This window comes from Pleurodeles waltl, chromosome 6, assembly GCF_031143425.1.
Source record: "Pleurodeles waltl isolate 20211129_DDA chromosome 6, aPleWal1.hap1.20221129, whole genome shotgun sequence".
Lineage (NCBI taxonomy): Eukaryota > Metazoa > Chordata > Amphibia > Caudata > Salamandridae > Pleurodeles > Pleurodeles waltl.
In genome coordinates, this window is record NC_090445.1 from 1,468,271,828 (window position 1) to 1,468,285,220 (window position 13,393).

General features: G+C 43.6%; 1 protein-coding gene across 1 annotated transcript in view; it reads left to right on the forward strand.

The window, feature by feature from the left end:
* Positions 1-7,539: 7,539 nt before the first annotated feature.
* The window catches only part of CISD1 (CDGSH iron sulfur domain 1), a 110,820-nt gene continuing 104,966 nt past the window's right edge, over positions 7,540-13,393 (forward strand). The window contains exon 1 of the mRNA XM_069240975.1: positions 7,540-7,695. Coding sequence (XP_069097076.1) covers positions 7,671-7,695 — 25 coding nt within the window. The 5' untranslated portion in view covers positions 7,540-7,670. The remainder of the gene's footprint in view (positions 7,696-13,393) is intronic.

Genomic DNA, 13,393 nt, shown 5'->3' on the forward strand with positions numbered 1-13,393 from the left:
TAGGTAACATTACTTATTTACCCGCCCATCTCTCAGATCACGCAGCAGTGGTATTAGAATTAAAGGTGGTTGGACGGTCTGGCGGTAGCAGGTGGACGTTTGACCGTACATTACTGCAAGATTTGGAAGCTCTTGATCAGTAGCGAATAGAAGCGGAGGTCTTTTTTAAATCAATTTAGGTTCGGCCTCTCTGGCAGTGCTGTGAGACACTTTTAAAGCAGTCATGAGAGGTAAGACTATGAATATAGTCAGTTATAAGAATAGGCAGTACAGGGCCACTATTTTACAGTTGGAACAGGAAATGCTTAAAGTGAGGAGGCAACTTTTGGGGGATACTAAGGAGGACGAGGCTGAGGCTTTGGAGTCCAAATTGAGGGAGCTAAGGCTTCAGTTGGAGGAAGTGATACAAGCTAGAGTCACCAAAAGAGTGGATTCTAGTAGATTAGCGCATTTTGAGTATGGGGAGAGTGCAGGTAAGCTACTAGCTTGGAAATGTAAGCGAGATCTAGTGGGGAACTATATTAAGGAAGTAGAAATAAATCAAGCAGGCGAGAGATCTTCAAATAGGGAGGAAATGGAGGTAGCTTTCCACTTTTTCTTTTCTGAACTGTATAAAGAAGCTGAGGTAGGAGAGGAGGATATCGGTATATCGTTGTTGGGTGACATACTCCCAACTATATCACAAAAGGAACAAATTGCTTTGAATAGTCTGATCTCAGCTGCGGAAATCAGGAAGGTGCTGTTGGGTAGTAAAGATGGTAAGGCACCCGGGCCCGATGGCATTCCTATGGAATTTTATAAATCGATGGCGGAATCAATAATTCCAGTCCTGGTAAACTTGTTTGCTGAAATCTTTGAAGACAGGGCCCTTATCCCTGGTTCATGGAATGAGGCTACGGTTGCTTTAATTCAGAAACCGGGTAAGAGTTCGGTCAAGTGTGAATCTTATAGGCCCATCTCTCTGCTGAATTGTGACTATAAGATATTCGCTAAGATTCTTGCTGATAGACTCAGCAGGGTGATGGGTCGACTAATTCACCCGGACCAAAAGGGATTTATCAAGGGTAGTTTCTCTACGAATTGACCTATAATTTGGCGGGGGCAATAGATATGGCTACATCATTTGAAACGCCTCTGGTTGTGGTTACTTTGGATGCAATGAAGGCCTTTGATAGGGTGAGCTGGAGATACTTAACATTCATCCTGAGATCGGTGGGTTTAGGAGGAAACTTTTGCGGAGCTATAGATTTAATATATAGTGATCCCATTGCTAGAGTTTTAGTAAACGGTAATCTTACTGAGCCTTTGAAGATTACGAGGGGTACTAGGCAGGGTTGTCCTCTCTCCCCGTTGTTGTTCGATCTGTATATAGAGCCTCTAGCCAGAAAAATAAGAGGCAACTCGTCTATTGCTCCTTTTGAGTGTAATGGCTGGGTGAAAACGGTGGCTCTGTATGCTGACGACCTTTTAATTTACATGGCTGATCTGGTTTCTGCTTTGCCTATGCTTTTGTCTTTAGCTGATGATTTTGGTAGAGTTTCGGGATTTCAGGTTAATCCACAGAAGACAATGGCTTGGAATCATTTATCGGTGGGACAGATACAACTGAAGAGAGAAATTAGATATTTAGGGATTCTATATACTCAGGATATTAAGTTGCTTGCACTAACAAATCTAAAACCAGTGATAGAGGAAGGGTGCAGATTCCTTCAGGGATGGATGTATCTGCCCCTGACACTGGTAGGGAGGGTTAACTTGGTGAAGATGATGATTCTGCCTAAACTTAACTTTTTGTATAGCTCTATACCTTTCTCAGTGCATAAGCAGTATTTGTTAAAGCTTCATCAGTCTATTACCTCTTTTGTTTGGGCATCAAAGGGATCTAGGATATCATGGAAAAAATTGAGGAGAAAGAGGGAAAAAGGAGGGCTAGCACTCCCAGATTTGACCTATTATGGCTGGGCTTTTCAAGTGAATTCAGTAAAAATGCTGTTTTCTGTTCCCGATGCCTCAGCAATCGGTGTAATGTTTAAAGCTATGTTGAGCTCGGTTAGGGGAGCCGTTAAGGGATTTCTTTTTACGTTTGGAGACCCAAAATTCTTCAAAAAATAAAACTGGAAATCCTCCTTGATCTCACATCAAGTTGGTACTATTTGAGGCTGGCAGCAATAGTTAGTTACTACAGTCCACATGCTCCAATTTGGGACTCTCCTGGTACCCCTAAATGTTTTAAGGACGTTTTAGCACTACCATTGAAGAAGGCAGGGATAATGTCCTGGGGGGTCTGTTTAGTGATGGAGTGCTAATCCCTGTGAAAGATCTTGAGGTGAAGTTGGGGTGTGCCTTTTCTATATTGAAGTATGCTCAAGTAAAAGCCTGGCTACAAGAATCACAAGTGACATGTGGGGCTGCTGGCTTTTTAGAAGAACTTGTGTTATCTGAGTCCCCCAAATTTAAGCTGGTTTCAAGTTGATATTGGGAGACACTAGAAGGTCTGGACGGGGAATTTATATTGCCCACCGCCATGTGGGGGAAGATCATGCCACAGGGAAAAGTAGGTCAGTGGTGGGAATCCTCTATGTTAACTTTGTTTAGGGTTGTCAAGCTGGCATCTCTTCGGAGGAATCATTTGTTTACGATCCATAGAGCATATCTTTCCACAGGGAGACTCTCAGAATAGGCAGTAACAAGGTAATTAAGTGTCCTAAATGTGACCTACAGCTTGCCTCTGATCTTCATATGTTTTATGAGTGCCCAGGGGTGGAGCTCTTTTGGAAAGATCTTTGTAAATATCTCTCTCAGGCGTTGGAATGGGAGATTTCAGTAACTCTCCCTTTGATTATCTTTGGCCAGATGCAAGGTGCGGCTGGAGGAAGTCATAACATTAGAAAAGCAGACAAGGACCTAATTTTCTATTCCATCTTGGTGGCCAGGAGGGAAATTTGTCGAAAATAGACAGCAAATACGTCCCCCCCATTTGAAGATTGGCTGCAAGCCCTTTTTTATTTTGCAAAAATGGACCTGGCGGTGGGAGGCTCATGCAAGAGGAAAGAGGGAATGTGGGCCCCCCTGCTTGATGGGCAAGGAAGGTGAATATTGTTATAGCCTAACAGTGAGCGTACAAAAATGGTTTGGTTTGTTCAGGTCCAATTTTTATCTCTCCTCCTCCCCATCTTTCGTGGTCTGGCTGGCGCGGGTACATCATCTACCGCTGGAAGCCTATAAGAGAGAAATTGGGGGCTCCTCTGCAGGATCAGCTCTTTTTGGGAAGTGGTGCCAGGGTCAACAATGGGGCTGATATAGGAGTTTGTGAGGTGTATGAGGACAAAAAAAATCACTATTTTTCATTCAAATTGCAAACAAGCATTGGCAGATGCAGTAGTTAGCTGTTATCTGGAAAACAATTGAAAGAGTTTGTAAAGTTGTTTCGGTTACTCCAGCCCTCTTTGGATGACCAACTCTGGAAGGAAGCAAGTCCCAGGGGGCAATGGTTGTTAGCAGGATAATTACCATGAATGCAAAGCAGCCTCCAGTCCAATTCCAGTCTCTGTTGGCTTACTGTCATAGACATCAATAGAGTGGTCCTGGTGCAAGCGATACAGGATGCTGAAGATACTAAATGATGCTGATGCTGCGGATCAAGTGAGAGGGGTTTGCCTGGAGCTATCCCTTGGTCCACGAAGATGCTGGGGAGACTTTGGTCATAGCGGCTGATGTCCCTTCAAGTCTGATTCTGTAGCGTAGTCTCTCATTATCCTAATGAGACTACTGGATTTTGAGCGGCAAGATAGATTGTTCACAGTGCGGGGGACTAAGTCTGACCCACGGTGACGGACCCTTGGCACTCTAAATCCGGGTTTTGCTCCGGCTAACTAGCAGTGCCTCATCTCTCCTAAAGGGAAGAGACAATTGGGCAGCCGAGCGCATGACATCTTAGTACTTCCCAGGGAAGTCGTGGTCACTCAGTTCCCAACCGGTTCTCTCATACACAGTGCGGTCTCATATATAAATGACAAAGGCAGTTTGAGTTTTAAAGATTGGCTTAATAAAACGACAGCATTTTAGATAGCAAAGCGTGAGCTGCAATAACCAGAACTACACAACACAGTAGGATTAAAATGGTAACAATGAGAGTGAAGAACAAGAATAAGGCTATCATAGTGCAACTAGATTAGGTTCTCTCTAAGTTATATTCTGAGCACAGCATGTAAAGCTCTAAGCCTGCCTTTCAGGTTCCCCTGGGAGGACATCAACCCTCATACCTGAGCAAAGGCCTGTAATCTGCATCAGCATCTGCAACGGGGCAGTCAGCATCTAGTTGTAGGTTCCTGGTCGGAATCTCCCTCTCACCTGTACTAGGACTAGAAAGTGGTTTTATAACTAACATGCAGATGTTCTAAGAAAATGTCCCTACGTAAGGATGCATATTTTCGACAAACACTAGAGACTAAACTTCTACCACGTTTACCGGCAATGTACCAGACTGTAGCCTTGACTGAAGTACAGGGTGAGCAAGAATGCATTGTTTGAGAACACAGTGCTGAACTAAGCTAAACAGTGTGATACAAAGAAATAAAACAAGACCGTAAAACTGGTTATTGTAAAATAACAGTGCGAGGCTGAATAAAATGTATCTAGGGCAAAGTGCACAGAGGCCTAATATGTAAACCTAACGTGCATGAAGCTATATTAAAAATGGCTACACTACACCCTCCCCTTGTCGGTAGAAAGTGGTTTATGCCGAAGCTAAAAATGCCCTAAGCTCAAATATAAGTCAATTTCAACAAGTTAAGTGGACACACAAGCATAGTGATTTTCAATTTTAAAAATGAGCATGCGGACAAATGCCGAATACAAAGGATAATGTAAATTTTAGAATAAGTCCAAATCAAGCAGTGGTCATGGAAAGCAGGAGATTCTCCACTTCGGCAGATGACAAAACCGGAAAATCCACGCCAAAGACTAGCAAGGAGCAGGTGGGTTCCAAAGCCCCAGTATCAACCAAGGCGGCATCCTGTGCAGTGCCTATGAATGAGTTAATATCAACTTCCTCCAGGAAGGGTATCTTGTAATTAGCCTCTCGAAGCAAACGCAGCCGTAGCGCGCATGTCCAGTAATGAGTCCTCATCGAGAACATCAACAGATCAGCATCAACCACTGGGGGCGTTGCTGTGAGAGACAAACATTCAGTGCATGTTCAAAAGAGCACCAACGGCACCGAAACACAGGCTGCACACAATCCAAAACCGGTCTGAATGACAGAGAACAGTTACACTCCAAATATTCCAGGAGTGTTGCTCCAAAGTGCTGCATCATGCGTTCATGACACAGCTGCGCTGTTGGAAGCGCCCACATTCGTCCTTGTTGCGGCGGGACAGCCACTGCGGAAAAACAACAGCAACAGAAAAATGCTGGCTAATAAAGCCAAAGTTATCGGAAATCCCCCGAAAATGCTTCCGAAAATTGAATGAATAGCCGAAGGTATTAAACCGAATATGGAAGAGAAGGTGTGAACGAAACAACACCAACGGCTTTGAAAAATGTGCTAATCCAGCCATGCTGGAAGCATTAAATATACGTCCCACAAGCTCACCAAAGTGTCTCGGAAAGTTTGTATTTAACAGGGACTGTATTTCCGCCGATGACCTTGCCACCTGAAGTGCGTAAGTCTTGTGTGCAGATGTAAGGGCCACATGCTTCTAAAACAATAAAGCCTTCAGTCTGCTTAACTTGTCAAAATTCACCTTGGAAGTAGCAGTGTGAGGCCAAATATCTGCTACCTCCCTAGTTTTAGTGGGGGGAAACAACACGTTCCCGCAGCAAGTAACGACCATAGTGACAGAAACAACGTAAACTATTCCGGCCCGCATGCCACAACAGTCTTCACTATTGAGGAGGACGTAGCTGCCGTTTGAAAGCACCTGGAATGTGTGTTTAATCAAGGGGACTGGATCTCCCTTCAGATAGCAAGCCAAGTTCGCACCTCAATGTGTGCAGCGTGAAGAAGCTGCAGCATGTGTCAGGCGAAATCAAGAAAAATACAAGAAGTGGTATGATAATAGATTTGGTACCAAGAATAAACCAGGGAAGGTTGGGCAATGGGTTAAAGTTAAACTTCCCAAATCCACCAGGAGAGATGGCAGCAAGTTCTCTAATTCTAAGAGAATCATCAAAGTGCAAAAGAATGTGGTAACACTGGAGGATAGTAGAGTATGGAGCATGGATAGGATATCCTCCAGCGAAGAACCAATCGAGAGGACAAGGCAAGCTATTGATTCAGGAAAAGAAGATTCTCTGGAACATTGCAGCCAAAATTGTAGAATGACCGACATGGCACAAGGACTTCGACTTCAAATATTAAGGAAAGGAGATGTGTTATAATCTATATACATCTTGTATATAGTGACAAGTATAGCATGTGTTATATTTATTATTTTTAAGTTGTTGGAAAATGTATTCCTTGTTTAGGAGTTATATCTATATTTAACATCAGGTATTTAAAAATGGAACATTCCAGTGGCTCCCTTGATGTAAGGGTAATGGTATACCCGGGAGGCTGCCTTGGAATGTTGGAATGCAGGTTTTGACAGCTGTGAGAGTAAAAAAAAAAATCGTTAATGACTCTATATACAGTATTATTGAAATAAATATGTAAAGCAGTTGTGTATAATGAAAGATATACTTATCTTGACTGCGAGCAGCAAGAAAAGAGGGCTGCTTGCACTCAGGTTAGGTATACCATACATGCCACACATATCTGATTGGTTCAATATATTGTTCTTTTTTCCCTTTGGCAGCATGTTCGCTAGCCTTCTGGGATTGGTGATTTTTTCTTGACTGCGGCTGCTGTTGAATTAGAGCACCAAAAGAAAGCATAATAAGAGCCTCAGGTCTTGACATAAACTGTAGTGTTTAATGTGAAAGGAGAAGGATGTGTTATATTGGTTATGTAGTGAACTCTGTCAGAGTTACTTCATCATAATGGCCTTTGGAATGTTTTAGTTTGAACTTGGTCAGACAGTTGTGGATCAGGCTTGTTTGCGGAAATCACAAGCCAGCAGGCTGATTAAACTACGATCTTTTTTACCATCATCACGTCTGAAGAGTTTTATTAATTATATTATACTCTCGCTTCCACATGCAACTCTGAAACAACTAAAGTAATTGATCTTTTTATTTCCGGCAGCGTAGAAGTTGTTCAGCTGCATGCTCTCAGCACACGGGAGACATCCCGGATGGGTGAGACTACACTCGAATTCTATTCGGTGTTCTCAGTTGGACTGAAACTGAAACGGAAAACTTCAAGACACCAGCAAGAGAATAACGTTACATTATGCTTGTAGAACAGTCACAGTCACTCAAGCGAGCACCGCACTGGTTTCAAATCTATAAAGGAAGGTGGAACCAAACCCATTACAGCGCTCCAGAGGTTTAAAGTAACAATACGGTCCAAAGACACCATCTCCAGAAGAAAGGAGAAATTTCCATCTGCAGCTCTGTGTCTTTAAGAATGACGTCAAACAAGTTCGCCCACCCGGCGACATGACAGCTACTGCTCTCGCGATACAAAGGACATTCGCCCGGTTGCACCCACTTGCCCTTCAGAGCATTCAGAAACAACCCGCAGCGCGTGAAGTGTTATTGACTGCATCTGAACAAACACCACAAGAATGGGGTCCCATTCGGGTGTAAGAGGTAGGCGATCTCGTCACCCCTCTTTTCACCCAGCGATTTACTGCACGTGTATCTGAAACACCTCATGGCGCGCGTTCAATGGCTAATGGCATGTCATGGGTTTTTAGCGCATTGATTGAATACGGCTACACCTAACATGGCTTCTTTCCAGGGCTCTCTTTTTTCATGAGCGGTCTAGTGTTAGAATGCTTGAGACTTAGTGGAGAAAGTTAGGAAAAAAAGTGGACGAGTCGTCTCCTTTTAATGTTGAAAGACACTCGTACTGAAAAAGACAATACTCCGTGTACACATGAATTGGGTTCCAAGGTGCTGCAAGAAAAAGAGGGTGGGTTCTTGAAAAGAGAGTCTGACAGTTTACGTATACATTTAATTATTTTTAAAAACCTCTATCGAAAAGAAAATAGCAACAAGGGCAAATCTGACAGGTAATGTGTTGTGGCCTACTTAATTGGTAACAAGGAGACTGCATTTTCCAAATATCTTATGCGGCTAAGGAAACTGCTGCAGCGATCTTACTGTGCCCAGTTATTTTCAGGGACTGGCAATAACAGTAAGATTATTCTCATGATTAATGCACCTCCTGGAGAAGTGTGTTTTGGCTTGGCACAGTTTTGACTCCTAAAGGAACATAGAGGGTCAAAACGCTGCAGAGCACATCGAGTAACAAGCAGATCACCGATTTGCATTTTATGTAGACAAATGTGTTACTGCTATTGACGCAGATCCTTTTGTTGGTTGTATTTCCTAAGTTGCAGTCCTAATCATGGCACAGGCCCTAAAAAAAGAAGTGGGAGACTAACCAAGTTAGGCAGTATGCAAATAGCATCACGATCCGTGACGTCATGGAGCATGCCATTGCATGTGGCATCACAACGCTTGACCTCACAAGAAGTGACGTCAGGTTTTAAGACCTCACATATATATTTAGCAAGTCGACCATGAGTAAATTTAACTACATTACAATATTTAACTAATGAGATTTTGTGTCAGAGTTGTGTCAAAAAATAGACAGAACCCTAACTCAAAATCTGGGCCTCAATTTATAAAAAATATTTTTTTTAATTCTGCCACTAAGAAATTGGCAACAAGGTGAAAAATGGCAGTACATTTGTTCTGCTTAATTGGTTGCAAAGTCTGCATTTTAAAACATCTTATGGGATTAAGGCACCTGCTGCATAGATGTTGTGTACCCAGTACATCTCATGGAATAATAATAATGACAAAATTACTATAGAGGTTATTGCACTTGCTGGAGAGAACTGTGTTTTGTCTAGCCCCCATTTTGAATCAAAGTAGCATATAAAATTAATATATATTCCCTGAAAAGCACATCACTTGACACACAGATGGCATATTTGTATTGTTTTAGATGAGTAAATGGGTTACTGCTTTTAACATAGAAATCCTTTTGTTGCTTGAAGTTCATAAATTGTAATCCTTCTAATATAGAAGTGAACTGACTCCTACACCTTGTAACCTTATTTATGTAATACATCCTGTATGTTGATTTACACACACATGTTTTATTGTCAATGTATAATGTGTACGTGTGATAAGCACTCTGACAACCTGCTTTGGGATAAATAGCATTATATAAGAAATACAAAAAAAATCGTGTTTTTCAAATTATTTGTGTGAATGCTTTCATTTGCCTTGTATACAGGGACTGAACAGAGTCAAAAGCATACTTCTCTTAAGTACCTGTGATGTAATAACAAGCTGAGACACTTTGTTTTCTGTACATTGCATTTGCTGTTAGGTGTGAGGTTACAGATCGGTCCCAGCCAGGACACTCAATGAAAAGGAGGCCTGATGGCCCCCAAACCTGGCCTTTATTTTGGGCTCATCTGGTATTTAAAATAATAAAGCCCCATCACCTGCTCAGAATGCAAGCAGACAACATGCAGGCACTGCTGAATGTGTCCCAGTATCTGAGAATGACACCGGGACAGCTTCAGAATATTTCTTTGGGGCCCAACTTCTTGGCAGGGGAGACGACGTCCACTCAGTGAAAAAAGTGAATAGATCTACCTGCGTATACCCTTGACTTGTGCTCTGCTTCTCATAAAACCACAGTTATCTGTGAACCAGCATCGAGGAGGTGGTTGGAAACCGGAAATTAAAATTAGAGTGTTTTTTTCTTAATCAGTCATGATTGTAAGGTTGCGGAAAAGTGTTTCTTTGGGTCGTGATTTGGACTGGCTGCTGGCATCCAAGCAATTTCAATCGGGCACAGATTAGTAAAGACACTTAGTAAAGAGCAACACACACATAACTGATACAATATTACTTTAATAAGATACTAGCATAAACCATATATTGGCAATAACAGGTAAACAGTAAGAGAACAGTTGCATGTACAACATTAACACAAGTGTGTGTGTATATGTGTGTGTGTGTATATATATATATATCTATATGTTGCACCTGGCTTTTTTTGCAGGGTCATCCCCAATCTTTTTGCCTCCTTCCTCCTAATTTTCCTGACCAGTTTTGGTTGGCTTTATGACTCTGGGCACTTTACCACTGCTAATCAGTGCTAAAGTGCATATGTTCTCTATGTAAATAGTATTGTTGATTGGTTTATTCCTGATTGGCATATTCGATTTACTAGTAAGTCCCTAGTAAATTGCACTAGAGGCACCTAGGGCCTGTCAATCAGATGCTACTAGTGGGCCTGCAGCACTGGTTGTGTCACCCACATTAGTAGCCATGTAAACATGGCTCAGACCTGCCACTGCAGTGTCTCTGTGTGCAGTTTTAAACTGCCAATTCGACTTGGCAAGTGTACCCACTTGGCAGGCCCAAATCTTCCCTTATTATACATGTAAGGTAGGCCCTAGGTAGCCCCATGGGCAGGGTGCAGTGTATGTTAAAGGTGGGACATGTACTGATGTGTATTAGATGTCCTAACAGTGAAATACTGCTAAATTCGGTTTTCACTGTGCAAGGCCTATCCCTCTCATAGGTTAACCTGGGGGCTACCTTTAAATATTATTAAAGTGTAGATTCCCTTTGAGAGCAGATAGAAATGTGGAGTTTGGGGTCTCTCAGCCCACAATTTAAAAATACATCTTTTAATGAAGTTGGTTTTAGGATTGTGAGTTTGAAAATGCCACTTTTAGAAAGTAGGCATTTTCTTGCTTAAACCATTCTGTGACTCTGCTTGCTTGTGGCTTCCCTGTCTGGGTCAGTTCGACAGTTGAGCTGTTTGCACCTCTCTCTACACAGTGACACAAAGGGGGCAGAGGTGTAGCCCACACATTCTGATGAGCCATCTGTGCTAGGAGAGAAGGGAGGACTGTTCACTAACACCTGAAAGGGTTGTGCCTGCCCTCACACAATGCAGACTCCAATCCCCTGGTGTGTGTCTGGGGCCTGCCCTGGACAAGGAAGGATCTTGCAAACACTTGAGACTTTGCTTTGAAGTTTGCCAACTTCAAAGGCAGAAAGGGGTATACGTATTGGACCCAAAATCCCAGACTTTTAGAATCTTTCTGGAATCAAGAGGAACCTCTGCCAAGGAGAAGAGCTGGAGGAGGAGGACTGTCCCTGTGCTGTGTTGCTTTGCTGGATTGGCCTGCAGTTGCTGCTCCTTTCTTAAGAGAGAGCAAAGAGTGAACTTTGATGTGTATCCTGCTTGAGAAAGTTCTCCAAGGGCTTGGAGTAGAGCTTGCCTCCTGTTGGAAGTCTCAGGGATACCAGAAACTTCAGTTTCCTCGGCCTGCAGCACTGGGATCTGTGTGTTTTGTGCTGTTCATGAGGATAAACTACTGTGACACCACCAACGAGGCTGCTGGCCTGCTCAGTGACCTGCTGATGCCGTAGTGCCCCACTTCACACCGTGCGACCCTTGTCTCACCGAAGCCGTCATTAGATGACTTCACCAAGCCGCTGCTCGTACCACGACCTGTGGGCCGGCACTCCGGCATAGCCTTGCTCACGGCGCAGTCTGGCCATCCCCGCCGCCGCCGCTTCTGCTGACACGAGTGCCGCTTCCTGCATCTTGGCCTGTGGACACCGCTCTTGAGGTACACAAAGCACCGTCCTGCAACGCAGCCATCGTCCCCCAACACCGGCATCATTGACTCCAGAGTTGTCACCAGGCATCCTTGCCTGCACCGTGGCCTGTGGACACTGCTCGTGAGGGTCACGAAGCACCGTCCCATCCCGCACCGCTGGCTTGGGCCTACAGCCGACTTCGCTTCAGCCACGATGACGACGCTGCCTGCACGTGACCTGGTGACACCGGACGTGGCACTGCCTCTTTCTCATCGCAGCCCTGGTCTCACAGACGCCGCTGGATGCTGTCACTGAGCCGCTGCCTGCGCCGTGACCTGTGGGCACTGCACGTCCCATCATCCCGCTTCACACCCCAACGCCATCCACGCTAGCGCTTCTGACTTCATCAACCCAGAGTTTGATCCGAACGAGTGTGACTTCAAGGGCCTGGCGACTCCCACACCGACAACGCGACGCCAGCTACGCCGCACTCCGGAGCTCACCACGAGGATCACGCCGCCCTGCAATTCCAAAGGTACTGTTTTTGGGTCTTCCTGACACCATAGCTGGCCCACGATGCCACGGCCTACCTGACCTGTTGGTTTTGTTGATCACGATGCCATGATAGCCGAAGGTGGCTCTATTGACTTCAAGGAACTTTATTTTTAAGTTAAATCTTGCAGAATTCATATTTGTGTAACATTATATTGGATTTTTATCATACTTGGTCTTGTTTTATATAGATAAATATTGGCTATTTTTCTAAAACTGGTGTGGTGTCCTTTTGTAGTGTTTTCACTGTGTTACTGAGTGTTATGTTCAAATGCTTTACACATTGCTTCTGACATAAGCCTGACTGCTCATGCCAAGCTACCAAAGGGGTGAGCAGGGGTTATCTGAGCGGGTATCTTCCTTATCCTGATTAGAGTGAGGGCTTTTACTTGGACAGGGTACAAACTGACAGCCAACTAGAGACCGCATTTCTAACTGTAGATATATACATATATAGATATAAATTATTTTATTTTTCATTTTTATAGCAAAACATGGTCTTCGGAAACATACAGACTTCAGTGTTAGGCTGTACATTAGTGGTTCCATTATGTGCTGTACTGTATATAGACAAACAATTATGTTTAGCAAGCATCAATAGTGACAATTCATCTCTCCCATAACAGTTCTGTTTGTGCATCCATTGTGATTGCCCATATTGGCCTATTTGCATCCGAGATCCCTGGTGCATCTGATACCTTGATATTGTCTGATTGTGTCATTACTGTGTGGTCAAGGTTTATTTATTTTCACAAAGAGCTCTCCAGGCAATAAGAGCCTCTTCTAGTCTGTCGTACTAAGTCATATATATGTCTCTTCCGCTAGGGACCACTCTGACATATCCTTGTGCCAACAACCTATTATAGGGGCATCCAGGTAATGGCTACTCTACACCGTGCTAACACCATGGTCAACTGTTAGGATTTATGTGCCATTTTTCGGCCTTGTGGGCGTTTGAAGTTACCTAAGATGTAATGCTGAGGTGTGAGGGCTATAGGCAGGTGCGTGCTGGTACCATTTCATTTAATACTTATTCCCACAAGTTATATACTGCTCTACATTTCCATTCCATGTGTAAAAACTCTGCCCCCTCTTAACATTACATGAAGGGTACGTAGCTAGTTTTGTCTGCGTAATGTAATTG